The sequence below is a fragment of the Pomacea canaliculata genome, linkage group LG5 (genome assembly GCF_003073045.1).
Source record: "Pomacea canaliculata isolate SZHN2017 linkage group LG5, ASM307304v1, whole genome shotgun sequence".
NCBI lineage: Eukaryota > Metazoa > Mollusca > Gastropoda > Architaenioglossa > Ampullariidae > Pomacea > Pomacea canaliculata.
In genome coordinates, this window is record NC_037594.1 from 4,959,341 (window position 1) to 4,984,640 (window position 25,300).

Below are 25,300 nucleotides of genomic sequence, written 5' to 3' on the forward strand. Positions count from 1 at the left end.
TGTGTGTGCGTGCATGCACAGGGGAGGAGGGGTGTGATTGAGAGAGAGGGTGAATTGACTAAAGCTCAAAGGCATGAATTCAACACCAGATTTTCTTTTTGCATAACAAAACCGATCTGTTTCCCAGACTAACATTTTTTGCGGAAAAATTAATGGTTGTAAACACATTGTGTACAAAGATGCACAGACATACGCAGACTTTCGTGGTTACACAGCCATTTTATTTCTATTGATCTTCCAGTGTTTCTGTTGTCCTACAGCACTGTATCTTCTTCTTCTTTGTCATTGCTATGGTGCATTTGTTAGTTACCTACCAGACTATTACTGCATATCCACATCTATTACTAATTCAGTGCATTCACTAATGACATAAGACATTGCACATTTATGATGCTGGTCCTGTTATGTCACTTCGATTCATGTGCTTTCATGTGGAGAAAATGTTTTTAAATCCACAAAATAAGGCTGTCATATTCCATGCAGGATTTCTTATGTTCACAAGTAAACCAGGCTATCCTATACCATGTTAATAAATCAACCAGGCCCTCGGATTGGATTTTCATAAATAAACCAGATTGTCAAATCCATTTGTATAAATAAAGCTATCAAATTCTATTTGCATAATTAAAGCTATCAAATTCTATTTGCATATATAAAGCAAGTCAAAGTTTCCAGCTTATTACGTGTGTATAGTCATGCCATGCAGGCAGGTCATGGGAAATCTCATTTATTCCTTGTGCTGATGTGAACATTGGGTTTCAATGTCCCAAAAAATTCTTAGGCCTAGAGTAAACTGTAATTTCCCTGACCCTTCTCCAGGCCAGCAGAAATAAGCAGGGTATGTGTGAGCAACTGAAATGTACAGGGTTGTGTGGGGTAATGCTGGGAAATATAGTGATGCTCAGGTTTGAAGCAAAACATTTGTTTCGCTACATAACAGCTAGTACAGTTTTAACAGTGCATTAAATGTACATTGCCTGAAAGGCATCATGGAACTTGGGACGAGGATTTATTTCTATAAACATGGTACATATGAAAATGACACAGATGAATGTGATAATTGAAGAGAAGAAGCGACACAGGCACTCTCACAAACGCACGCTCTGAGGAATGATACAGTTGCCAGGGAGGTGGCCATAGTGTACCCGTTTACAGGGCAACAAAAATGTGTTTGCGGTACAAAATGTAGGCGACTAAGATCCAGAAGGTGGCTCCCCAGACGTCTTGAAGCAGGAGTTTCCAGTGCAAAGGCTCCAAATCCCAGTTGATGGGCAGGACCCTCCAGAAGATGTCGTGGCAGAAGTAGATCACGATGCTGTTCATGCCTGAAAAGGACACCCACTTGTAAATAAGGTATAAAATATTCTGATCAGTTTGCCATTTGTTGCAAGCGCTGTAACCGACCCTCACGAAGCACTAAAACACAAGCTGTTGCTATGGCCACACCCACGACTAATTTGTAAACAGTGGGACTGGCTTTTGATTCCTAGATGAAGTTCACGGAGTGTGGGAAGCGAGAACGTACCGGGATAGATGAAAGGTTGACCACCCCACCAGTCCAGCACGTCGATGATAACGTAGAGGACAGCAAGAAGGAAAAATGCGAAGCAAGCCATGGTCAAAATGAAGGACACGGACCTGGAGACACAGGAGGGTTAGTACAGGCGCACATTTGCGGAGATACACATGAATGAAAGTACGCCCGCCAGTACACATCCGCCCATACCCGCAGATACACATGAATGAAAGCATGCACACGTTTTCCATAATTTATCGCTCAGCACATTAGCTTGTCTATTTATTCGGTGTCTGCGTCCAGTCAAATGCATGCCAGCAGAATCAAGCATCCAAACACAATTGGTAAGCATTTTGTGATAAACGTAACTTGTGTGGACAGACGAGGAATATGAAAGACAACTTCCTGACTTCTTACCAAAGATTTTTGTTCAGCGGAATCCATCCATCGTACTGGCTGCCTTTACAGAGGATGGCGGCAATGGCACCCTGAGACAGACAGATCTCTCGTTACCACTTGCACCCACACCCATCTCTTTTTCTTCTCACCTTTACGCTTTACTCGTTCTCCCACTTTCCATATTAGTATTTTTGTGTCTAATGTTTTTTCCCTTATTTTCTATTAATATTGTGTGTTTCATCTGTTTTCTGTTCACTATCCTTTCTAACGTTTTGTTCCGTCTTGCAAAATAAAACTTGAACGCAAATTAAGTTATCAATTTCATTAATAATTTAAAATTATTATATTAAATTAATGGCGCTAAAAATCCACATCATGAGTATTTGGAGGTCTTGCTTTGATATTTGTTAGTTAAAACCCCACTTCCATAATGAAATAATATGGAAGACATATAGAAAGTAGTCAGTAGGATTATCAACATTTCTATATTACGGAACTCACCGCAACAGCTCCCCATATCAGCCACCGTATAATGCGACTGCGATGTTCTTGAAAGATGCTCAAGATTCGGCCACTCTAAGAACAAGCAGTACTCCATCGTGTGAACATTACTGAAGCACATATAAGTTAATTAAGATACCGAATCACATGTAATTAATTAAAATGCTGGAGCCTGACAGGAAGATGCAAGTCACTGAAGACTGAATAATGCAAGTTAAGCTTGTTAAAAAGGTGAATCGGACACTCGGCATTAAAAGTTCTAAAAAGCATCAGTGGGGACTCTGCGCTGATGGGACTTATACTAGAGAGATGCGAGAGAATGAATCTTTCTTCTCCACCCTGCCACTTGTAGGCTATAGTATAGGGCTAGTGGTCAAGCAGTCTAGTTTTTTTCTTGTACGCGCTGGATTAGTTTAATAATGCCATGTGTGTTTACCAGTCCAATGACATCCCCTGTGTCTGTGTGAGAGAGAAAGAAAGAATTAGAGAGTTAAGGAGTTAGCTAAGGAGACACAGGACTCTTCTCGACATGTCGCCAAGGTGAACTGTGCACTTGGTCAACAGTCGAGATGTCTTCAGCTTTTTTCAATACCAAGTGACCTTTCTTTTTTTTTAAAGGCTGAGTGTTGCCTTGGTTTAGAGAACCTCTACGCCAGCCAGTGACAACGGACCATCAGAACTTCCAGCTTTCTTTCATTGTACTTACCTGAACACCTAGCTGGCACAGAAAGATTGATGTTAGTGTGCCCAGAATTCCTTCCGGATCGTAGGGCATTTTAGTTTGGTAGAGCTCCTGGAAAAAATCCAGATAAGATACAGGTCACAAAACAACACGATCGTCACACAAACTCCATAAACCAATTTTCAGGAAGTGCTTTCCAAAATAATACTCAGCATACACGAAGAAAACCAAGTTAAGGACTTTTTACAACTTGATCTGAGTTTTCTATATGACATGAATTGGCATGGTTCTGAAACTGTCCGCGACCTATGTAATACCTTTCTTTTAAAACGCACCCTCTTGCTATTCACACTAGGGGGTGAGTATTGGTAGATGTGAATTCTTAATACATCTATGACTCACACTAGGGGTTGGTGGATGTAGTATTCTTCCTATAGCTACAAAATTCACTAAGAGTTGTATATTAGCAGAGGTGATGTTTTTACTACAGCTACTACTCACACTAGGGGTTGGGTACTGGTAGATGTGATGTTTGCCCAGCACCATGACGTCGATATAGCCTGCAGCTCCTCCCGTGCAGTTCTCATAGCGACTGTCCTCACTCAGCCCTCCGGGTCCAGTGTAGCCTCTGAAACATTGCACATCATCATCAATCATCAATCATCATCATCATCGTCGATTTTTTCTCCTCCTCCTCTTATTCTAGACAATGAACATGCAGCAGAAGAAAGCGCTGCGAGTTGATTCTTTATTTCCAACCGGAAGAGAGAGTGGATCGAAGAATAAAAACTACATTACAGATGATGACATAACTGAGGCGACGAAAACGATAGTGTTGACGGTGATAATAGTAGTGATGGTGATAGTATTTTTCAAAGTAGTAAAAACAAAGAAAGATGTAAGACGGTCCACAATTGCGTCCTACATTACAGTCACGTCCTACATTACACCTTCACCTCTAGCATTACACTCACGTTGGGCAGCCAGGAACAGGTAAAGCGTAAGTGAGAGCCAAGAACAAAGCGAGAAACAGCAGATGAATGATCCACTCAGGCAGGTACAACACCACGTCACGAATAAAAGCCCACTTCCGGTCCTGTAATACAAGAGGTTTATTATTTACAGCAAAAAGAACACCTTGTATCCAGTGAGAGAACGTTTGATTTATTCTGTGAACGACCTCAGAATTTTACATTGTTACAGTTATTATTTATAATAAGAAAAAAACCTAAACCAGATCTTTTCATTTTAACGAGATTTTGGATGATGTTGTTCAACTCCTCAAATCGACAGATTTTATTAAAATTAACTCTGTACTCTGTATACATCTGAAATTCCGAAGAACACTTAAAGTCTTTACATCAATGATCTCACCTGGTGAGAGTCTTGTTTGCGATAGAAAAAAAAGTAGACGACAGAGATGACGAGGTAGGTGAGGGCAAAACGCTGCAGGACGCCCGGTATTCGCAGCTTCTGCAGGTCCACGGCTGCACATTGGAGGAGACCGAATTAAATAAGGTTGTAACGTGACCACTTCCCATTTCCATCAATAATAACAATCGTCTACCCTCTCTAGTGTTCTCTTCCCGCCATATTTCAGTAAGACATTATGAACAACAACAACCCCCTTCCAGTTCTGTATTAGAGACGCAAAGAACAAAATATTTTCGGGAATGAGACAAATTAAAATGTTAGAAGATCCAGAAAACGAAGAAAGAGGAGGAGAAAGAATGCCAGTGAAAAGTACTCACGCCCCCAGGCAGAGTTGAGGATGATGCCCAGGGCGAAGAGCTTGATGGCGCGCACCAGCACCTTGGTCAAGATCTCTTGTGACGTCATTTGGCGCCGGTACATACCGCGGAACGAAAAGGTCATGGATGTGCCCATGATGAAGATGAACCTGCGCACAGGGAAAAGCTCGTGCGACATGGAAATTGCTTGGCACGCATGCTCGCTACCGGAAAAATGTTGATTGAAGATTGTTCTCACACTAATTGCCTAGCACCATGCACATATAATTACGTATAGACGGGGAGTGTTGTAAGTGTAGACAACGTTCTTTCTAAATGTAGAAAACGTCTTCTCACCATGGAAATACCAGGTCTGCCACTGTGAGACCATCCCAGGGAGGGTGCTCAAAGAACCAATAGCCTCCTCCTCCGTAGTTGACGAAAATCATAACCACCAGACTGATTCTACACACAAACACACACGCATGCAAAAAAATAAAAACAAAACAAAACAAAACCATCAAAACTATGGCTTTAAATAAAAATATGAAGAGTACAAAGAAAATAATAATTAAACTCTATTTTTATAGATAAAACAGGTCAGTAAAAACAAACGAACGAAACTTTTAGACAAAGAAGAACTCTTGTAACGGATGGTTGGCATGAGTTTGTTTTGCTTGAACGCTTAGTGCTTAAGAAGAAAACAACTATAAACCTCATCAAAAAATCAACCACAGTTAGAAGTATTTACACATGTTCATATAAAGCCTAATAAACGCTCCTGTTTGTGCCAAATACACTTGGCAAGTTTTCTTGTGTGAAATGCGAAGCAGGATTACTGATTAAAATGTCAATAATAAACTTCCCGACACCTTGTGAAGAAAGCGAGAATAGACAGACGGGAATAATGAGGGAGAGACAAAAATGATAACAACAAAAGTAGTATTTTTTTGTTATTGCCAGAGAGCTCTGGTGTGGGTGTCTACCCTCTAAATGTGTCCAGTGACCGTAGCCGCGCCTTCTTCTTGGTGGGGGAGGTAGCAGACGGCGCGATGCCCCCGTTCTCAATGTTGGCGTTACCCTCATTCTGTTTATCCACGTTCTGACAAAACAGTGACAACGACATGACTGTTATTAGGATACAGTCACTAATGTGCACGTTATCATTTCTAATTGTTGCTAAGATACAGCCATTGCATGAGTTACCATCATCCTGTTTTGTTTTGTTTTTTTATATACAAAGGACAATTATTCATATACCACACATACAAAAACACAAAAGACACAGATGCATACATACCACACACATATACTTACGCACCACCACCCCCATACCCCTCATCCCCCGCACCCACCAACACACACACACAAAGCTTTTGTAAGGACAAGAGCACTGGTATCCATGTTACCGTCTCGGCGATGCTGGTACTGACGATGGTGTTAGTGCTGTCGGTCAGATCACGTGGGTTAGATATATCCGCTCCTTTGTGAAAAAAACGGGAGTTGAAGCAGCTGAAACGGATGTAGACAGACGACCTTTGAAGTAATGACCCTGATTGAGAGATTAGGAACGACGACAACTCCCTCTCCCTCTCTCTCTCTCTTCTCTCAGTGTGTTGTGTGTGTGCATTTAGTATAAATCTTCTACCACAGCCAATATTTTCTTCATTCTGTGCTAAAAAAAAACTGTTCATAGCTGTGACTACATACGCACGCTATTCACATACATCACGCACACCTTCTCTCTTTTTTCTCTCTCTCTCGGATGCACACACGCGGGCGCGAGGTCTTACCTGTAGAGTTTGATGGAGAAGGAACAAAATGCTGCTAGACCCAGTAGACCGAGGGCTGTGTACAGTATTGCTGCAGAGGAAACAAGACGCGGGTTCAGATGGGAGAAAGTTTTGTCGGTGAAAGAACCGAGAAGGGTGGGGCAGTGTGTGTATGTGTGAGGACCCGTGGGAAGACAGATATTTGAAAAGAAAAAGCTGTGCAGGGAAAATGTGAAGCTAAGAAAGATAACATACAAATATTGACGAGAATTGTCTCTGTATCAAAATGAAAAAAACAAAAAAAAAAAAAAACAAAATAAAAACAAAACTCTCACGAAAAAAAAAAAAAAAACTACAACAAAAGTCACACGCACACACACGATACAACAAACTAACGTAGCGTGATAGCCTTCTTCACGGAGCACGTGATGTCGAACATGTGAATACATGGCAAGCGACATCGTGACACTCGTACGGACTAATAATCAGGTACATGTATTCAACAATGTGTGTGAGGCTACAAAGGTCCTCAAGAAGCGTTACTTCACTCACGCATCTCGGAGGGCATGGGGTCGTTAGCCAACAAGAGGACACAGCTCTCCTGCTGCATGGCCGTGGAGTAGTCCATGAACAGCCAGTAATCACCATGCTCGCGGAACTTTATGGTGAAGCTGCACAGTGGCAGTTAACAGAATGAAAGAAAGAATGAAAGAAAAAAAGGAAAACAGGAAAGAAAGACATTAAGTCAGGATAAAATAAGAAAGACAAAAGGAAATAATTAAGGAACGAAGAAAAAACTTCAGGAAGGAATGGTGGCGATAAAAATATCAAAATAAAGATGAGCAATAAAAATAAACAACAATAAAATGATGATAAAACATGGAACAGAAACTGAGGTGAAGATGTTGTCTCCAATGACGACGTGGACCATCTCAGCAATAAAGTAATTAGTGCTAAATTACCTCATCATACAATTTAGATTGACTATCATCTTGTCGTTTGGAAAGTCTATTCCCAGTTTCCTGATTAATACCTGTATCGCACCTGGCATTACCTGCAGATGTCCTCAGAAAAAGCCATAGAGTGCTCTTTGTGTTCTCTTGCGAACTTGATGTCGGTGGTGGCCGTGGTGTTAACAAGGATGGTGGTGGTGTTGCGGCCATTCACCTCCGTCACGTACACCAGTGGACACTGCAACAACAGCACCGCGAGGTTACACTCTTGTTGTGTCAACACAGACAACCAAGATCTCGCCCACTAGCAATAGGTAGTTCAGGGTGCAGAGGACAGAGTGCAGGGGACGTTTGATTGAGAACAAGGCAAACTGCTGTAGAAGTCGAGAGTAATGAGTGACAGAATGACACTGACTGCACTACAAGGTCAGAATGACCACAGAGGACAATGAGTATGATGTGAAAGAACGAAAAATATGCTGGGAAAATAAAATTTCAGATTACTTCAATAAATAATAATAATAAAGAAACTTACTAAAACTGAGTATTGTGAAGAGAAGGATCAAATTATATTATAGGGTAGCCCAATATTACAATAGTCTAGGGAACTGATACACAGATCAGATAAAAAAATAGTCTGTCCTGCAAAATTAAATGTTGTATCGTATAGCATTATAGACAACGGTCTGCTTTCAACGATGGACTGATAGAAGAGAGCGAGAGAGAGTGCGACCGATGGGACCGATACCTTCCAGCACTGATGGGAGCGGGCCCAGATCTGCAGCCCGAAGTCCGTGGACACGTTGAGTGTCAGCCAAGCCACATCATGCCCCAGGGGTGGACGATCCTCCCAGTGGTGCAGCCTGTGGTACTCGATGAATGCCCACCGAGAGGAGTTGTCACTCCTTGGGTCCACGTCTGCATCTTGGCTAGCGACGCAGACCGCTAAAACTGCACCTGAAGGGAATGCACACACAGTTCAATGAAACAGAAGAAGAGGCAGACGACGGCCGGTCTCTCATTGATTCCAAGGAATGGCAGAGAAGTGACAGGTGAAGAAAGTTGGTGGTACGATCGTCAGGTGCCTCTTAGGCTAGTCAGCTACATCTGTCTGATAAGGAGAAGAACAAGGAGACTTGTAATGAAATAATCGCAGAAAATAATTTTGGTGAAGACGTGGAATCAGTACAGGCGAAGGAAACTCTACACAGACAACCAGCCACACAACAACAGAGACAGCCACACCTAATGCTTCAAGGCAAGGAACTGGAGCTGCCATACACAAGCTGTTTATGACTCTTAATTCGCGCTTGCAGCTGATGGTAAAGGTATTACTTCTGGATTACCTTTATTTCTGGTTAAACAGCCAACCAGCTGATAACAGACATCAGATCGGCCAAAGCACTCTTAGTAAGTGGAAGTAAAACGCATGTTGAGATAAAACTGCTGTCGCCTCATGTCCTGTCCACAACCATTTTAAATAAACCTTCCTCACCTGAAAAACTCAGTGTCTCAATCTGCAAAATAGTCTAATAGTCAGCGGTACTTATTCACGAATCATATGTACTCACTCACAAGCTAATTTCAAAGGGGTGGGCAGAAAGTGTAAACCAAAGCCTAGTAGCCAACACTCCCCCTCTTTAAAAAAAAAGAAAAAAAGAAAAAAGAAATCAAATCAACGCAGGCTGATGAAAGTAAGGGGTCAGAGGTTGACCCAATGTGAACACCAGGACATCCAAGCCCACGCACAGGTCTCACGCTCTTTGCCGTTATCAGTGCTCCGCAGACAAGATGCAGCCATTGCTGGCAGAGATAGCGACTGTGTTCCTTTACTCGCTGAGCTTTTAAACCCTTTTTTAAACCTGTCTCGCTGGGTCTTAAAAACTGTCTTTTTTACGGATAAGCTGGGCTGTTTGGAGGAACAGCACAATCCCTTCACCAGACGTCGACACCGGGTGATGTCTGTCTTAAGAATACTGCGTTTCCTGTGACTTTTGCCCTCTGCTGCTAAACCCAAACAAGCATCGCACCACCGAACCAACGCAAATTTTTCTTATAAATGATGCTGTGACAAGAACTCTACGGTTTCCGATGCTGCACCAGTTAGTTTTTAGCTGTTTTCGACAAACCTAACAAAACCAAAAAAATTCAACAATCACGCTTACTTGCAAGTCGAACAAATGGTGTCCCACACAAGCTTAATGGCTCAGATCAAGATTATCATCTATTATTTGATGTCTGAAAACATTACACACTTGTGTGTTCGATTCTAGTACAGGCAGTGATATTACAAAGTTAAATCCAGCACGTGTACACATCAGTATCTATTATTGTATCGTTTTCTCAAGCTGAAGGGTAGACCAAACAGGGTAGGAAGGGAACAATGAGCATCGCAAGGGGAGTTTGACAAAGAAGCCTGCGCTCCATCATGCACTTGCACATTCACGCGACATCTGTGACGTGTCTCTGAGCGTTCAGACTGTAGTGTGGGTCTGTCGAGTGATGTGAACACTGTACACAGACGAGGGCTGGTCGCGACAACATGTAGTCGTCGTCTGCAGCCGAGAGGCGGAAACTGCTTTAGAGATAAACGTCAAACGATTTCTCGGAGATAACAAACTTTCAGACACAAACTTTTTGTCTTGTGTGGGCAGCGAAGTAGACTATTCGTGATGTGATGATATGTTCAAATCCAACCACACAAACACTAATCACTACCTTCTCCCAGCATCTGTTGTATTTAAAAATCTGTCTTTTGTTTCTCTGTTGGACTACATATAATAAATATTTTAATATATATACAAAACAATAAAACTAATACTGACAAGCAATATTTTTTCACATGACAACGCATTCTAATTCCAAAAATAGCAAGAATATCATTGTTTGGATTTCTTTTCAAAGTTTCGGTGGAACAATTTTTACATGGTAGACAGAGTAAGATAGGGTGGTTGTAAGACTTGTAAGAGGTTTCACAACCTAGGTTTGTATAAAAATTTGATGTGGTTTGTATGCCGTGGGGCGTAGGTCTTCTTACATGGACGGTTGCGGACCAGTTTCAAGAGGAGATGATACACTACTGGATACTAGCAGTAGCGCGACAAACACTTTCCGTCTTAGTAATTAAGCTGCTAATTAAGGTGTGTGCTTCATCTGACAGTAAATCAGCATTCATCGAGTTCACAGTATGTCCCGCCCTCGATCAAGAAAAATAACAACCCATTGCTTTTAATTTCTGTAGGCTCAAATGATTCATTATACTCAAACAAGGGCGACTCAGCGGTCAGTCAGATTAGGACCAGGACAATAATGAAAGACATTTTTGGTGTAGGTTAGGACCATCAACTTTGTGTCCTCTTAGATTGCCACCTACTGCTGTATTCTTTACACTCATTAGGGATTACAGCCAGGGTCTACTGCTTTGCATCCTTCACACCCATTACTGAGAGGTCCTACTGTTTTGTATTCGTTATACTTATAAGGGATTTTGTCGGGATTCTATTGTTTTGTATTCTTCACACAAATTGGGGACTACTGCGAGGTCCTACTGCTTTGTATTCTTCACATTCATTAGTGACTCTAGTTAGTCCTACCTCGTGTGGTCAAACTCTACGTCTACCACTACCAGTATCAGCTGCAGAGTGCCTGGCTTAGCTGACTAATTTCCTCAGATTTTCTCTAATATGGTGTAAAGATTAATTAAGAAATAGAAGGAGAGATGAATAAGAATTATTTTCTAAGTTTGGCAAATTATGAAAAGAGAAGATCTGGACTGGCATTGAGAGAAGACACTTACAAACACTTTCTTTAGCTTTCTCTTCCATCTATCTCTTCCCGCCCCACACGATAGAGAATGAGAGACAAAATGTCTTTTTTTTCGTAGGTTAATGAGACAAAGCTGCGAGAGCACGGATGTTTTGTTTCCATGTTACACAAAAGAACACGATGACATGCACTTCAGTCTATTTTAATCAAGTCGGTTAAGCACACCTCTCTTATCATACTGTTAACAATCTGGAAATTTCTGTGTGCCGTAACAAGAATTCAGTCTGAGAGGACATCTGCTGCACCTGAGTGGATCATGTCCTTTCACCTGCGACTACTGACATCATCTCCTCTATGGGTGATAACAAAGTTTAACTTTTGTCGCTCATTGTTTCCCTACTGTCTTTAGTTATTTACTGAAGCATGTGCTAATAAACATTTTTATGACAAGCTCAGTTACAGTTCCAGTCTGGGATCGTCTAATGTACACACCACGTGACCTGTCCGCCGCACAAGACCACATGAGAGTCCGCTACACAAAACCTCTTTCTGCCAAAAGTTAATTACTCAACAAACTCAACCAAAACACAGAACGGATACAAACACAAGAAACTAAATTTCATAAACGCCAGGAACGAACGTTTATCTTTTTTCTCTGTCTAGACCAGACACTCTGGCAATAATTTTTGTGGTCCGTGATTACTAATTAGTACTTTAAAAGAGAGACGGAAAGACAGGAGCAGCTTAATGAAGATTACACCGTGGACAGTAATGTATAATGCTGTCTTTGTTGGCATGTACAGTTGTCAAATTTGTCTCTACACCAATTTCTCTTTTTATAAAGCCTGCCTTGACATAAACAGTCTCTCTCCTCGCTAATTACTCAAAGCAACTGCTCAACAGCAACAATTTGTAACCGTTTTAACAAGGTGCTACTCGGCTCTTGCTCTAGCCCCTCGCTTGACAGTGAAAATGATTATTTAAGATGTTTGGTTGTGGAGATTTCTGTTTTAGGTTCTGTTAACAAAAAATTGTAGGTTTGTCCTGACACATTTATCCAATTTTTTAATGCGCATCAGGACAGACCAACCTTTAAATAAATATGGAGTTTATCACTGTACCTTTATTGTCTGTCTCCACCCTAGGTAACCTTAAAAGACACAAATTATTTATCTTCTGCCTTATCTTCGACTTCTACTTACCTAATAGTACAGGTGAAATCATGTTTGGACAGTCGACCTTGAAGTGCTTTGTAAGGTTTCAATCCTCCAGTCAAGAGAAATAGTTCATCTATCGATACAGTTTTCAGGTATTCAGCTTCGAACTATACCTTCGCAGGTATCTTAAAGTTTGTTTTCCCCTCCGAACTTTCACAGTTCTGTAGAACCATGAATCACTCCATCAGAACACTTGAACAAGCACACCTCCATCACAGTTAGCACAGGTAGGTGCTTTCACCTGCCTACAGATGCCGCGTGTGTGTTTGTAGTTTGTTATCTATGCACTCGGCCTTGACTCAGTAACGCACAACATGTGCGTGCACGTTGCGAGCAGACGACGGACTGTCACGGACTGACTTGCCTCTACATGGAACAAAATAAGTTCCTCGAGAATTTCACACGCTTCTCACGGGGAAGAGTAACAGTGTCAGGAATGTCTCCCAGGAACGTATTTCCTTTTCAGAATAAAAACAACTACTTAGTGTCGTAATGCTTGACCGTTAGAAAAAAACCAATCTTCTTAAATGATTTGAAAATGAATCCAACAGACATCAAAACGCGCCGACTCGTTTGCAGTTTGTGAAAACTGACGAGTAAATATTTTCGCCTACCAAAGCAAAGTGAGTGATGCTAGCTTCTCGTCCTGAATGTTCATCGAGTTATCAGTCGTAGGGTGGTGATGTCTCTGCGACACTGTCGCGCTGGTGTCATCACGTGACCCTCCCACTGCACCGTTAAGCGTCAACGGAAAGGTTTTGTATGAACTGTTGCACCTGTCCCTGGCAAGGAGTGCAGTCTCCACGCGGGACGGCGATGGGCTTAAAAACCTCGTGCAGCTGCAAGTCACGCAGCGTCGGAAACAGCTTCATGCAGCGGCCTGCGGGCAGACGACAGCCTGACCGCCGTTGGCGCAGGTAGATTTTCTCACCGCGACTCCAGATGCCCCCCTGTCCTCCCTTTCCCTCCCGTTGCCCCCAGATATCCCCTCACCCAGCGTCTCCAGATGCCCCGTCGTCCCCTCCCTCCCGTTGCCTTCCGTTATCCCCTCCTCCCACGGAAAGGATAGCGACGACAGATTTGACGACGAAAGGAACTTGGAGTTCAGCTGACACGGCCACAAGAGCATTATTTCTGAGCTGAGGTCAAGATTATTCTCAATGTTGCAGTAACACTGACGAGATTACAATGAAACGTGTTAATACTGTCGTTACATCAAGTTGTATTTAGCAACTCGGTATAAAACAATTTCCTTATAAGGAAATAAGGCCTGATGATAAGGCCTAACGACCATATCTTTGATAAATTTACAGCCGATGGGGAATAGGCAGTCTAACTGTTTGGTTTGACATTTTTGTTGTTGCATTGCTTAAGTCTCACGTGGAACAGAGGACAAGATACACTTCGCGCCGTTTGCCGGAGAGTAATATTTCTGTTTCAAGTATTAAACTATTTAAACAAACAAATGCAGTGTACATTAACAGCTTCGCTGCCATGACAGAAACGACAGAGAAACGAGTGGCATATTCGTGTGATTTCAGGTCGTCTGCTTTGTCCTTAGATACCCCAACCTTGACCCCTAACCCTAAATCATAATTCAAAATAAGTAATGTATCCAAATATCAGACTATTGATATGATCGCTTGTGTGCCCTGTGCAACTAAAGTACTGCTATACTGCATTGGTGAATTGTAGTTATAAATGTTTGACTACTTCAACTGTTTCAAACTTCTCTTCTTCAAAGATTTGAGAATCGGTTACATTATTTTTGCTTTATTGTTTGTGGATATTAGACTATTAGAAAGGAAAGACATTTTAATGAGGAATTCTGTCGACGCGGTCTTTAAAACAATTAAGACTTTTAAATGTTTGTTTGGAATAAATATTATGAAAAAATACAGCAGGCTACAGATTTTCAAAAGTTGTTTAATATTCAGCCATGAAGAGGCCTGACCCATACTGGTCAACCTTCCATAATGACACTGATATCATATTGGAAGTGGTTGACATTATGTCTTTATGACATTACTTCATATGTAGTGACATCATATACCTGGTGGTCACAGTTTTGTCGAGAACACAGAGGACAGAGAATGTCCAATCTCCAGTACATCTGGATATCAATGTGCAGTTTCTATCCGAACAGTCCCTTCTTTACTTCTGAACATCCACCCGGCCACATAGAAACCAGTCATCACTACTAGACCTAAGTAGAAAGGACAAGAATGGTCGAATGACAAAGGCTTCTATGAAATGGTCTTTTCGCAAAATGACTTGCCGCAAGCTGTAGACGATTGACCAGTTAAGAGCTGTGGTGCCGAAGTCGTTTTCTGTGCAATTACTTCATCCGGACCGGCGCCCCTTTGCGATTTGCACACAGACTGTAAGGTCACCCTGTGAACACCCAGCAATGGATGTACACAGAGAATGTTTGACGTGGCTGTTGAGTAGGACAGAACCCAGCGGCCAAAAGATACTTTGACAAGAAACTAAACAAACACTAGGGACGTCATGAAAGAAGACCTGTTGATCAAGCAGCGAGGTTAGCAATGCCATGTGTCGGGGCAGGTCAGTGAAAGGAACGACTCAAGGCGCAGGGTTGCCTTTACGTTGCACCCTTTTATCTCTGTCCCCAACTCCCTCCCCACCTCACAAACTCAGCCTCCTTCGATTTGTTCTCCTGGAGTTTGTTGGGGGAGGAGGAAGGGTTGGAAAGATAAGGACAAGAGAAATAAAAGTGCAGACGACGGCGGCAAGGACAAATAGAAGTCGCCAGTCTGTGTGATATTCAGCATGGCTTGCTCACTCTTCATATTTGAGTGCGTGTGTGTGTTCCAGAGATGACAACTGTGAGAACTAACACAGACATGCTCTCGGCAACCTTCAGCTCTGTTGCCTTGACAACGAACGGTGTGGCCAGCCTCGCCAAGGTCGTCCTCCAACACTGTTTCGCGAAGCATCCGCAGATAAACATCCAGCATCCCTTGGGGCTTACAGCTTGCGTAACAGGCCAGGTGAGCAACACAGCTTAGAGGAAGCGACGTGACCTCTGACAGGTCAGTGGACAGGTCAGTGCGTTAGTCGTCGCCAAAGACTGGGAATTCATAGGATTTCGATGAAGAGCAGCAAGCATCGTTTGCACGCTTGATCGTTGACAATGAAATCGCTGTGCAAACTGGGAGGATTGAAGACAAAATATGCCGAACGCTGAGAACATACAGATTACTGTTGATGCAGAAAAAAGTGTTGACTGTAGAGATTGCTCACGAATAACACGAATAACAGTTGCCATGCTCTTCATTGATGACTGGCCAACCGGAGCTAATACATAACGAAAAGGAGAGGATGCTTGGGGTCTGGCAAAGATTTTTAGAACACAATATTTTCATAACAACGTCTAAAAACTGATGAAAGCGAAAACGTGGTTACCAACCATTCTTATAGCTAAACCGACAACCGGCAGGAAAGTGTTGGGAGGTCTGACGACTGGCTGGCAAGAAAGAAATAAAGTTTAGAATCTCTGCGACATCTGGCAAGACATCCATCTCTCCAGCCAAACTCTTACGAGGATGAGCGAACCAAAAACAGTGAACAGATAATGTCTTCCTCTTGTCGTCCTCCTTCAAAGGAGCGACCTTGAACTCTGGCATAAACACAGCTCACGTCAGGGCAATCTCGCGTTGCTGCTGACGCCCTTTGTTCAAACCTCGCGCTGAGCACCAGAGCATTCTTTTCTTCCTTTTTTTCTTTCGTCCTTTTCTTCAAGTACTCTTCATCTCACTTGTTCGACAGCGTGATTAGAAACTCGTGCAAATACTTAACAAATATTCTTAACAAATATAAAAAAATCTTCATTGATGAGCCCTCGCACGTGTCTTGTCTGGTTGACTATAACTTCCTTCTATTTATCTGTTGTATGCAGACGTGTTTGTGTGTTTGCTAGTCGACGTTCGTGCTGTCTTGTTGACGAAAGGTAATCTACTTTTTTTTGCTAGTGTTGACGACAGCGTCGAACCCTGCGTGTTGTCAGACATATCCTGTTACCCACAGCACTCTTGCCGACATCCTGTTACTGAAGTCGACAAACCGCATGCCTACATGCCTACATGTATGTGTTCTGCCCCACATACCACAAAACGTGTCCTCGCTGTGATGCAGGGGGAGGGGTCCATGAACACTTTTTGTGCGCTTGATTGACTATTATCTTAAGATAAATATTTTACTGTGTTTGTGTCTTGTCTGAGATTTTGTCCCATGGACATAATGTATATTGCATAATTGGAGTATAATGTAAAGTCTGTGGTGCACTACACCTTGCTTGTACTCGTAGGTGACATAACTCAGTATGTCAGTTGATATTTGCTTTATCTTAGGTGTTCAGTCTCTTCCCTAGCAAGGCCATAGCAACTATTCCTGCTGCTGCTGTGTTGGTGATGGTGGTGGTGGTGGTGTGGTGGTTGTAGTGATGCTTTTGCTGCATGGCTGGGTTTGTGCGGCTCTCGTGGTCCTTGCTCGGGCTTGACCCAGGTTCTCTCAGTCCTCCAGCTCCATCAGCACAACTCTTGTTAAAGCATCACATCCACAAACAATGTTAAGAGTACCTTCCTTGATACTTAGCCATCATGCGACAACCCCGATTATTTCAGTGGACCACAACATGATACAGGCCAACAATCCAAGAAAAAAAAATGATAGCAAAACCCTTTCGCCTAAACCACAGCTGACGACAGTGAACTGCACAGACGACCACACAACTGCTATTTTGCTTACACCCCTCCCTTTACTCCTGCCACCCTCCCCTAAAAAAAAGTCAAATTATTTCTCCGCATGAAGAAGCACACAGTAAACGTATTACTTCCCTTTACCCGCCTTTCCCACTCCCGCCTTCTATCACACAAACTCAAGTTTTGCGCTTTTTTTACAATTATTACTCGCGTCGCTATGGCTACTAGGATTTCAAAAACTCCAGAAACGGTTAGCGATCGGCGAGGTGTCTGTCCAGCCATGTCCAACCTGCGCTTAATGGGGAGCTGGGGTAGTGGGTAGGGGCACGTTTCATCTGTCTCAACTATTCATCATTCATCATTTCTTTCAGCGATCTGATAACAACATTTTATTATCGTCACAGTCATCGAAAGCTTCTTTCCCTTCGTCTTTCATGCAACTATCGCACGTGCGTACAGCAATATGCGCCGTATCATGCACGCGCGGTGAGCTAACGTCACAGCAAGATCACGTGATTTTTTTGTCGGGTTTTTTTTTCATCTCCTCTCCCATCCCTGGGCTGTTTGAAACGAAAACCAACCAGTTGCGATTAATGAAGCTACTCCGACCTGCCAAGTAAAAGCTACAAGAGTCTGGCTGACGATGGATAAACAACATTCACTTCTATCAGAAAAGAAAAAAAAATCCATTTTAATGGCGCAAAAACAGAAAAGCCTATGACCTGTTTCCCAGACAAGGGTAAGAATAATTGCAAAAGGTATCCAAGATATACATCCTGAACTCTAATCATTAGTCGAGGTTTTGTTAGTCCCTGCAACTTTTTTCTCTCGAGTCTCACCCTGAAGTAAGTCCATGCTTTTAGGCCGCTAACGACGGGAGATTTGTAAATGTTAAAATTATAAACCTTGTAGTACGCAAGAAAGAATATAAACACTATTTTATCTTACCTTTACAAGACTCTCGATTGCAGAATTAAGTCAAGTGTGCGAAAACATTCATTTTACAGGTTTTTCCCAGGCCGCTATGACTCGCCACTGGCACTTTCGTTCGATGGATCGGGAATCCTTTTACACGACCCCCCACATAGAAACAACCCTATCTGGCACACAGCTGTTGTTAGAGAGTGGAATTATTTTCGCATTTCGGATGGGGGTGGGGAGCCCTTCACCCGCCTTCTTTCGTCGACTCTGGCATTGGCAGAAACACTATCTCGCCCCACCATGACTATAAGAGTCGCCGTCGCTGCCCTGGGATTGAAACTCACTTCCACCTAAACTGGATTTTTCTCACACGTGTGCTTCATCCTCTGTAGAGCTGTGCAGCTGATTGCATCTGCCAGGAGTTAGAAATGTACTGCTTCGTTCTTCTTCTTGGGCTGGTAAGTTCTCTCTTTCTCTCTCTCCTTGCCTCTGAAACATCTTTATGTTCACCGTGTACACCCACTCGAAAAAAATAACCACTTGCAAGAGTCGTTTAAATAAACTTAGTCTCATTCTGTATGAGGTGCATCTTAGAATTTTGCGTTGCTGTTTGGATGCTTGAAATATAGCTCGCACCAATGTTAGGATTTACACATGGCACACAATTTGCTAGTTTGTTATGTTGGTAGTTAATTTGTTATTTGCAGGGAGTGTATTCAGAGAACTGTGACTGTGTGAAGTTATGACATGTGTCTGTATCATTGTACCTATAAAATGTGATAGTACAAAGTATGCAGTGTGACTTCACCGACTACAGCAGCCGTTTGTCCCACTGACCTTTCATTGACTTGCTTTATTTGTCTCATTGACATCCGTATTGTTCATTCAAGTAACAACCATCGCTGATGTTGAGACAAAACAGTGTGTATAGCATCATTTTTTAGCTTCCCAGTGCACCCTATGTACAGCCTCATTATCTGGCTTCTAAATGCACCGGAATGTGTATCTTTATCGTCTAACTTTGAAACGCACCAGAACGTACACAGAAAGGGGGCGCGCACTTGCCCTACATCTCCTCCATCACTGTTTACACCACGCGCTCAGGCCGGGAGGTCATCTGCCACTCTCTGAGACTAGTGCCGGCTAGTAAACGCTTGTAATGTGGTTTGGAATGAAACTTGGAATATAGCCATCCGCGTAGCTTGTAATGTAGCTCGGAATATAGCTTTCAATTAAGATTGTAACTTGTAATGAAACTCTTAACTCTTAGCCCTTCTTGTCATAAAGCTTACAATATCGCTTATATGTAATGTAACTTGAAGCTTGTAACGTGTCTTGTAATGTAGCTTGTAAAAATAATGAAAAAACAGGTGATTTATGTAGAGCACACCCACGCTCATAAGGATCGCACTTTTAGCCCTCGAGACAAGAGCGAGACAAGGACAACAACATATGAAGGATGGGGATAAACAATAGGACTCATGACTAATAAAAGACAGATATAGACAATGCAAAAAGGAATCGGGTAACAAGAACAGAGGGTATCGTGATTCTGCAGAGAAAAACAAGTAGGGATGTAGCCAATAGACTAAAACAAAAATGCAATATAGCTTTTATAAGTAAAATGCTTGTAATATAGTTTACAATGTAATGTACTTTGTCATACAGCCTGTGATATGACTAGTAACTGCGCCTGTAATACCTTGCAACTAGCCATTATACTATGCTCTTGTCTTTAATTAATCACGATGTGTTAACAACTTGGTGTCATTACGCAGTTCAGCAGAACTCTTACTTCGATAACTGTTTGTCGGTTAATTACGAATTCCAGCATGCCAAATGTTATCAGGAGACCATAGAATCACACGCGTGCTCTCCGAAACTAGACTTCGCCCAAGCCAAGACTTTGCGGACACAGTGATACAGACTTCGCTTAGCTCAAGCTTGTTTGTGTGTTCGGTCGTCTCTCTACCTCTGTATGTACATGAGCTCGTCTGTCTGTCCGTCCGTCTGTGTGAACGTGCGCTCTCTTGTATTTTGTTTTCTCTATGTCTCTATTTGTCTATATATTGCGCGTGTGTGCATGTTTGAATGTGAGTATTTTTTTTTTCACCATCTGTCCTCACCTCTGGGGTAGCGTTCAAAGCAAGAGACGTGTCGGTTCGATACCCGTGTAGCGCACCAGTCTTTCCCCAGTCGACCCAGCTGTCAGGAATGGGTACCTAAGAAAAACAACAACCAGATTAAAGCACTACCTATGAATGACAACATCCAGATTAAAGAATAACAACATCCAGATTAAAGCACTACCTATGAGAATAACTTAGAATAACAACATAAAAACTACCTATGAATAACAACATCCAGATTAAAGAACTACCTTAAAATAACAACCAGATTAAAAATGGAGTAAAAATTTCAGAAACTCTTCCTGTCATTCTGTCTGGGCGCTTGTCTCTCTGTCCGTTTCATAATCTCATGCATAATGGAAAACATTTAAAAATATTTTCCCGTGAAACTAGTGTAACTAAACGCTTGCATATCTGAAGACTATCCCAGTGTGTACTAAATTGAAATGACTGCTCTATATGTGTCAACTTTTTTTAAACCTACGAAGAACCTGGTAAGGTCGAGAAAGACGGTATTCATTTCCAAAAATTTAAAAAAATAATTTTGTTGAAGATCTGTGACATGCAAATTTCTGGAAAGAGTGCAAGTGTTTATATCCTATATTCAAAAGTAAGTCCTCAAGTATGTTTGCCCATAACAACAACGCTTCCCGACAGCTTTTGCTCACATCCGAGCTTTCGTGACCTCCGTGTGTCGCGCGCACATCCAGTCCAGCGGCAGACTTCTTGGAACCGATCACCTCTCCTTGTGTTTGCCTTCCTCAGCGAAGTGAACCACATGAAGGAAGACGGAGTAGAGCTGTGGCATCCACACAACTCCAGCCCGAGCTTCGGATGCATGCAGGAACTGAGGAATTCTGGGAGTTTTGACGCGCCCACGTCACGCTGGCCCCTTGGCAAGACCAAGTTTGAGACAGAGAGTGAGTTTGCTCACGACTGGGGATCGAGCTGTCTAAAGCTTAGGGTCAACACCTGCCCGCTACGCCGGACATCGAAGGAAACATTTGCACGTTCTGCTCGGCACACAACACAAACCCACCGTAAACCTCCCGAAAGCTGGTGTGTGGGTTGTGTCAGGTGCCGAGGGAATGTCGAGAGAGCAGACACAAGGTGTTAGTGATTACTCCAGTAACACACAAGCAACTGCCTTCAAGGACAATCGTTTGGTTCACTTATTGAAATCGGTTTAGAAGGGTTTTGCTTAATATTAAACAAAACCCTAGGTACGCTGAAATAACATTCAAATGTGTGCCGCGTGCATGAGTGTTTTTCCTGTGTTTTTATATGTGTGCCTTAGAACAAAAGATAAAAGGTTGCGTGAAAAGAGTTAACTCCCAATAAGCCTTTAACTATTTAGAAGTAGCATCATAGTGGTGCATTTAAAAATGACTGTAATAGTAAGTGTAGTTTCATAAACATATCGGGGTGACAACAACCATGCCCTTGAGAAATTATCACTCATTCAGTAATAACATTTTTGAACATCCCCAAAACTTAAGCATCTTCCGACTATTAGGTTTACGAGGTTGAAGTTTAGGCTAGCAAAAGCGGTTGGTCCAGCATCTTTTATAGATGAGCAGTCGTAGCGGTGTGGCGGGAAAGAATGACTTGTGGACAGTTCATGTTCCTCTTCGTGTTGCAGATGGCCCTGGTGGACGCGAAGAAAGAGCCTTGTTTTCATTTCCCCGGAGAAGCATACCTCCGCTACGGGCCGGGCAGGTTCAACATCTCAGATGAGTAAGAACATCGTTTTGCTTGGTTTCGTCCCCTTGTGCACGAGTGCTGTCCCTTGTCTCCAGCAATCAAAAACTTCTTGAAGTGCAACCTGTGTTTTGCAAGTGCGCTTCTTGTCTTGTCTTGAAGCTCTCTTGTTTTCTTTAGTTTGTGACTCGTTTCTTGTCGTCTGCACTATGTGGCTTGCTTGTCTTCAGTTCGCAAGCTCGTTTAATCTTTCTTATGCAAGCTCACCTGTTTTACCGTGTTCATTGTGCCAGGGTTAGGTTTTAGTCGTCTTTGGTTTAAAAGCTTTTTTGTATTCATTTTTGTAAGCTTGCCAAATATTTAGTCTTTCTTGTCTTCAAGTTAAAATCTCCTTTGCTGTCGTCGGTGTAGTTTGCCAGCTTTCAGGTCGTCTTGGTTTCCGTAAGCAACTTGTCTAATCTTCCACACACAAGCTTTAAAGACAAATTAAGCAAGTTGAACAAGCTAGTCTATAGTACTGTTCTATATTACTTTAAAAGCTGAATATATATAAAAAAAAATTACCCCATGACAAAAAATAAATAACAATAAAAAAATTAAAAAAGAGAAAAAAGAGGGGTGACGATTTTTCTGATATGATTGCCGATATGTTATGAAGCTAATTTCTTGCCGTGATGGCCATTTCCTTACAACCGAGGGTTGACGTCTTACAAATACTCAGCCTCACTTTAGCATTCAAAAGTATGGCTACAAGCTGCCAAACTTGATGTTATAAACATGTATCAACCTTTTGCTAAAATTTGACGTTCAGAACAACTTTCAACCTTTTGACACAGAGCGCGCTACAACCTGACGTTCCGAACAAGTGCGGCCAGCGGAATAATACTGTATGTGGAGGGACCTGACGACTATGAGGTGCTGTTTCTGAGAAGAGGACGTTTGATCTACCTTCTGACCAACCCCACCCCGTCGGGAGTGGAAGGTACATCCGGCGGGCTGTACGAGAGTAATGCCGCCGTCAACAACAACACATGGGTCAGGGTGAGTGGACTAGACTAGAGGAATCAATTCAGGTTGTAAGGGGACAGAGGAAATCGCGGTGGACAAGAGGAATCGTGGTGGATAGACTAGGGAATCAGGGTGACGGGACAAAGTGGAACATGCGGTTACATGTGTTTACTCTTTCCATCTTTGTGTGTGTGATTCATGTTGTTTATATGCGATGCACAATGATAATCTCTTGTTCATTGTGATATATTCTGTCACTTTCGTTCACCTGTAATTTCCCATGGTGTGGGCGATTCACAGTGCTCTGTATGTCTTATACAGGTGGAGCTGCTGAGGAACTGGGGGCTGAGGAAGAGGAGTCGGGTGGGCACATCAGGCCGGAACACTCCGCTTCAGACAGGCATGATCCTTCACGATTTGGAGAGAAACACAGAGGAAGTCCATCTGGACAACCTGAATCATCAAGGAGTCCTGCTGCATCCCGACATCTACATTGGCGGCATCGGAGTTGATGTGGTAGGCAGATACAGCATGCCAAGCTCTATATCTGTGTGTTGTGTGTGGTTGGAACAGCATGTCGAGCTGTATACCTGTGCAAGTGTCAGGGCCGACAGCTGTGAGCTATACTTAAGCGATGGTATTATAGTTTACATGTGGAGGGTACTATTATTGCAGGGAAAATTTTGGGTTAGCAACCCATGAGTTTGTATTACAACCGCTCCCATCCCATCACACCCCCAAAATTGCACGTGATCGCTGGGATTATACTGTAGTGATTAACTGGCATAGGTCTATCTTAATCAATCCATCTCAGGTACCCATACGGGGTACAAATGTGAATCAAAATGCGCAGGTCTGTTTGGATCAAGTAACAAATGCAGTTGACTGGCGAATCGATTTGAAGGGAGCAGTCAAATTTCTGCCACAAACGAAGAAAGTATACACATGAGCTAGACACTGCATTCTTTGATGTTACAAAAGTCAACAACAATGCTTTAAGCATTTTCCAGTAATTTAACTCTAGACGCCCCGAAGCTTCCAAAATATTGAAATAGTTTCCTTCCTTATTTTTCCGTCGCATGCAGGCCTGCCGTTAACAAGAAATGAAAAAGAAAAGCTACTTTCACATTTACTGATGCTTCAAACCTTTTGTCTCTTCAAGCGGCACATTCGTCCTGGTTCCTCAGCTGTTACTCCCTTCGTGGGCGAAGTGAAGGACATGTCAGAAGTCCGCAATGGCCTGACCTTTGAGTTCCCGTTCTTGAACTACGAGAACCGTGTCAAGGAATGCGTCGCGTAGGGGCACCTCTGTCTTATGGCCTCAACTGTTACAACGTACAATGTGTACATAGAGTATGTAATCATTTCCATTTTGTACGCCTGCTTTCAAGCCATGATTTCAAGACAGACGATGGAGTTGACTTGGTTACTTGAAGATTGAGGCAAACCCCAAAATGATTGTTATTTTGTGTTGTTTCTAGTCCTGTTTGCAGGTACCTTGTAAAGTGACCTAAAGCCTACAAAACGTTTAATGTCAGATAACCAGTCGTGAACGTCATTTACCGTAGGTTAGCAGTAACAGGGAAAAATGCCAAGTAAGTATGTTGACAAAATATAACTGGCACAAGCTAACAATGTGTTCACTGTTTTGCAGTTAAGTCCCATTATCAAAATGATGAAAAGGTACAAATAAAGATAATCTTTTTTTCATTCTTGCGCTAACAGCTGCACAGATTACCCAGTGAAACAATTTTTTTAAAGGAAACTTACTGAGTTTGTCTGTCATGTAAGGTCTTGCTTACTATCATTGTTTTATTGCAAGTTTTGATAATTGTATTTTAGTAGGAGCTTTGTAAATGTTCTGTATGATTTTAAAAAGTAGACATTGGCAATACAGTGATGTTTTAGTTATTCTTTTATGATTTCTTTCAATAAAGAAAAGATGAAAGCACATTTCTATTATCTCCTATTTTCTTCAATCTCTGAGTGACATTGAAAACAAGTCTTCAAAGACCACCCACTGGGACCAATAAAGTTGATCACTGTCATTGTCATAATGCTCTCTTTTACACACACACATGCCCCTCCCCCTCCTCCCCAGCCATGTAATTTTTTTATAGCCGACAAACGGTGCCCTTTTATCTCAGTCTGGACAGCCACAACTGTCTGATGTCACACAAGTCTCTGATGTTTAGCACCATCACAGAAGCTACTGTTGACAATAAATCATCAACTGTCAGGAAGTGTGGAGTCATGTCAAGAGAATGTGGTTGTTATTGTTT

The 25,300-nt window shown here is 42.3% G+C and overlaps 2 protein-coding genes across 4 annotated transcripts; one reads left to right on the forward strand and one right to left on the reverse strand.

Annotated features, from left to right (window-relative positions):
* Window positions 1–199: 199 nt before the first annotated feature.
* Window positions 200–20,415, reverse strand: LOC112563539 (heparan-alpha-glucosaminide N-acetyltransferase-like). 3 transcript variants are annotated; one of them, XM_025237566.1, is made up of 17 exons: window positions 20,307–20,415; window positions 8,302–8,510; window positions 7,655–7,791; window positions 7,153–7,271; window positions 6,622–6,691; window positions 6,238–6,340; window positions 5,815–5,930; window positions 5,186–5,293; window positions 4,850–4,998; window positions 4,473–4,585; window positions 4,073–4,194; window positions 3,600–3,726; window positions 3,123–3,209; window positions 2,417–2,491; window positions 1,934–2,004; window positions 1,526–1,638; window positions 200–1,325 (listed from the first exon to the last, which is right to left on the reverse strand). In XM_025237566.1, the coding sequence occupies exons 3-17, from the start codon at window positions 7,678–7,680 to the stop codon at window positions 1,150–1,152; spliced, it is 1,575 nt and encodes a 524-aa protein (XP_025093351.1). In that variant the 5' UTR covers window positions 7,681–7,791; window positions 8,302–8,510; window positions 20,307–20,415; the 3' UTR covers window positions 200–1,149. The 3 variants fall into 3 exon arrangements, with proteins under 3 accessions (XP_025093351.1, XP_025093352.1, XP_025093350.1); XM_025237567.1 differs by lacking the exon at window positions 20,307–20,415 and adding an exon at window positions 18,208–18,314; XM_025237565.1 differs by lacking the exon at window positions 20,307–20,415 and adding an exon at window positions 12,521–13,500.
* On the forward strand, window positions 18,453–24,971 carry LOC112563546. The gene is made up of 5 exons (XM_025237588.1): window positions 18,453–18,638; window positions 21,952–22,046; window positions 22,847–23,051; window positions 23,340–23,534; window positions 24,181–24,971. The coding sequence occupies exons 1-5, from the start codon at window positions 18,609–18,611 to the stop codon at window positions 24,316–24,318; spliced, it is 663 nt and encodes a 220-aa protein (XP_025093373.1). The 5' UTR covers window positions 18,453–18,608; the 3' UTR covers window positions 24,319–24,971.
* Window positions 24,972–25,300: the final 329 nt, after the last annotated feature.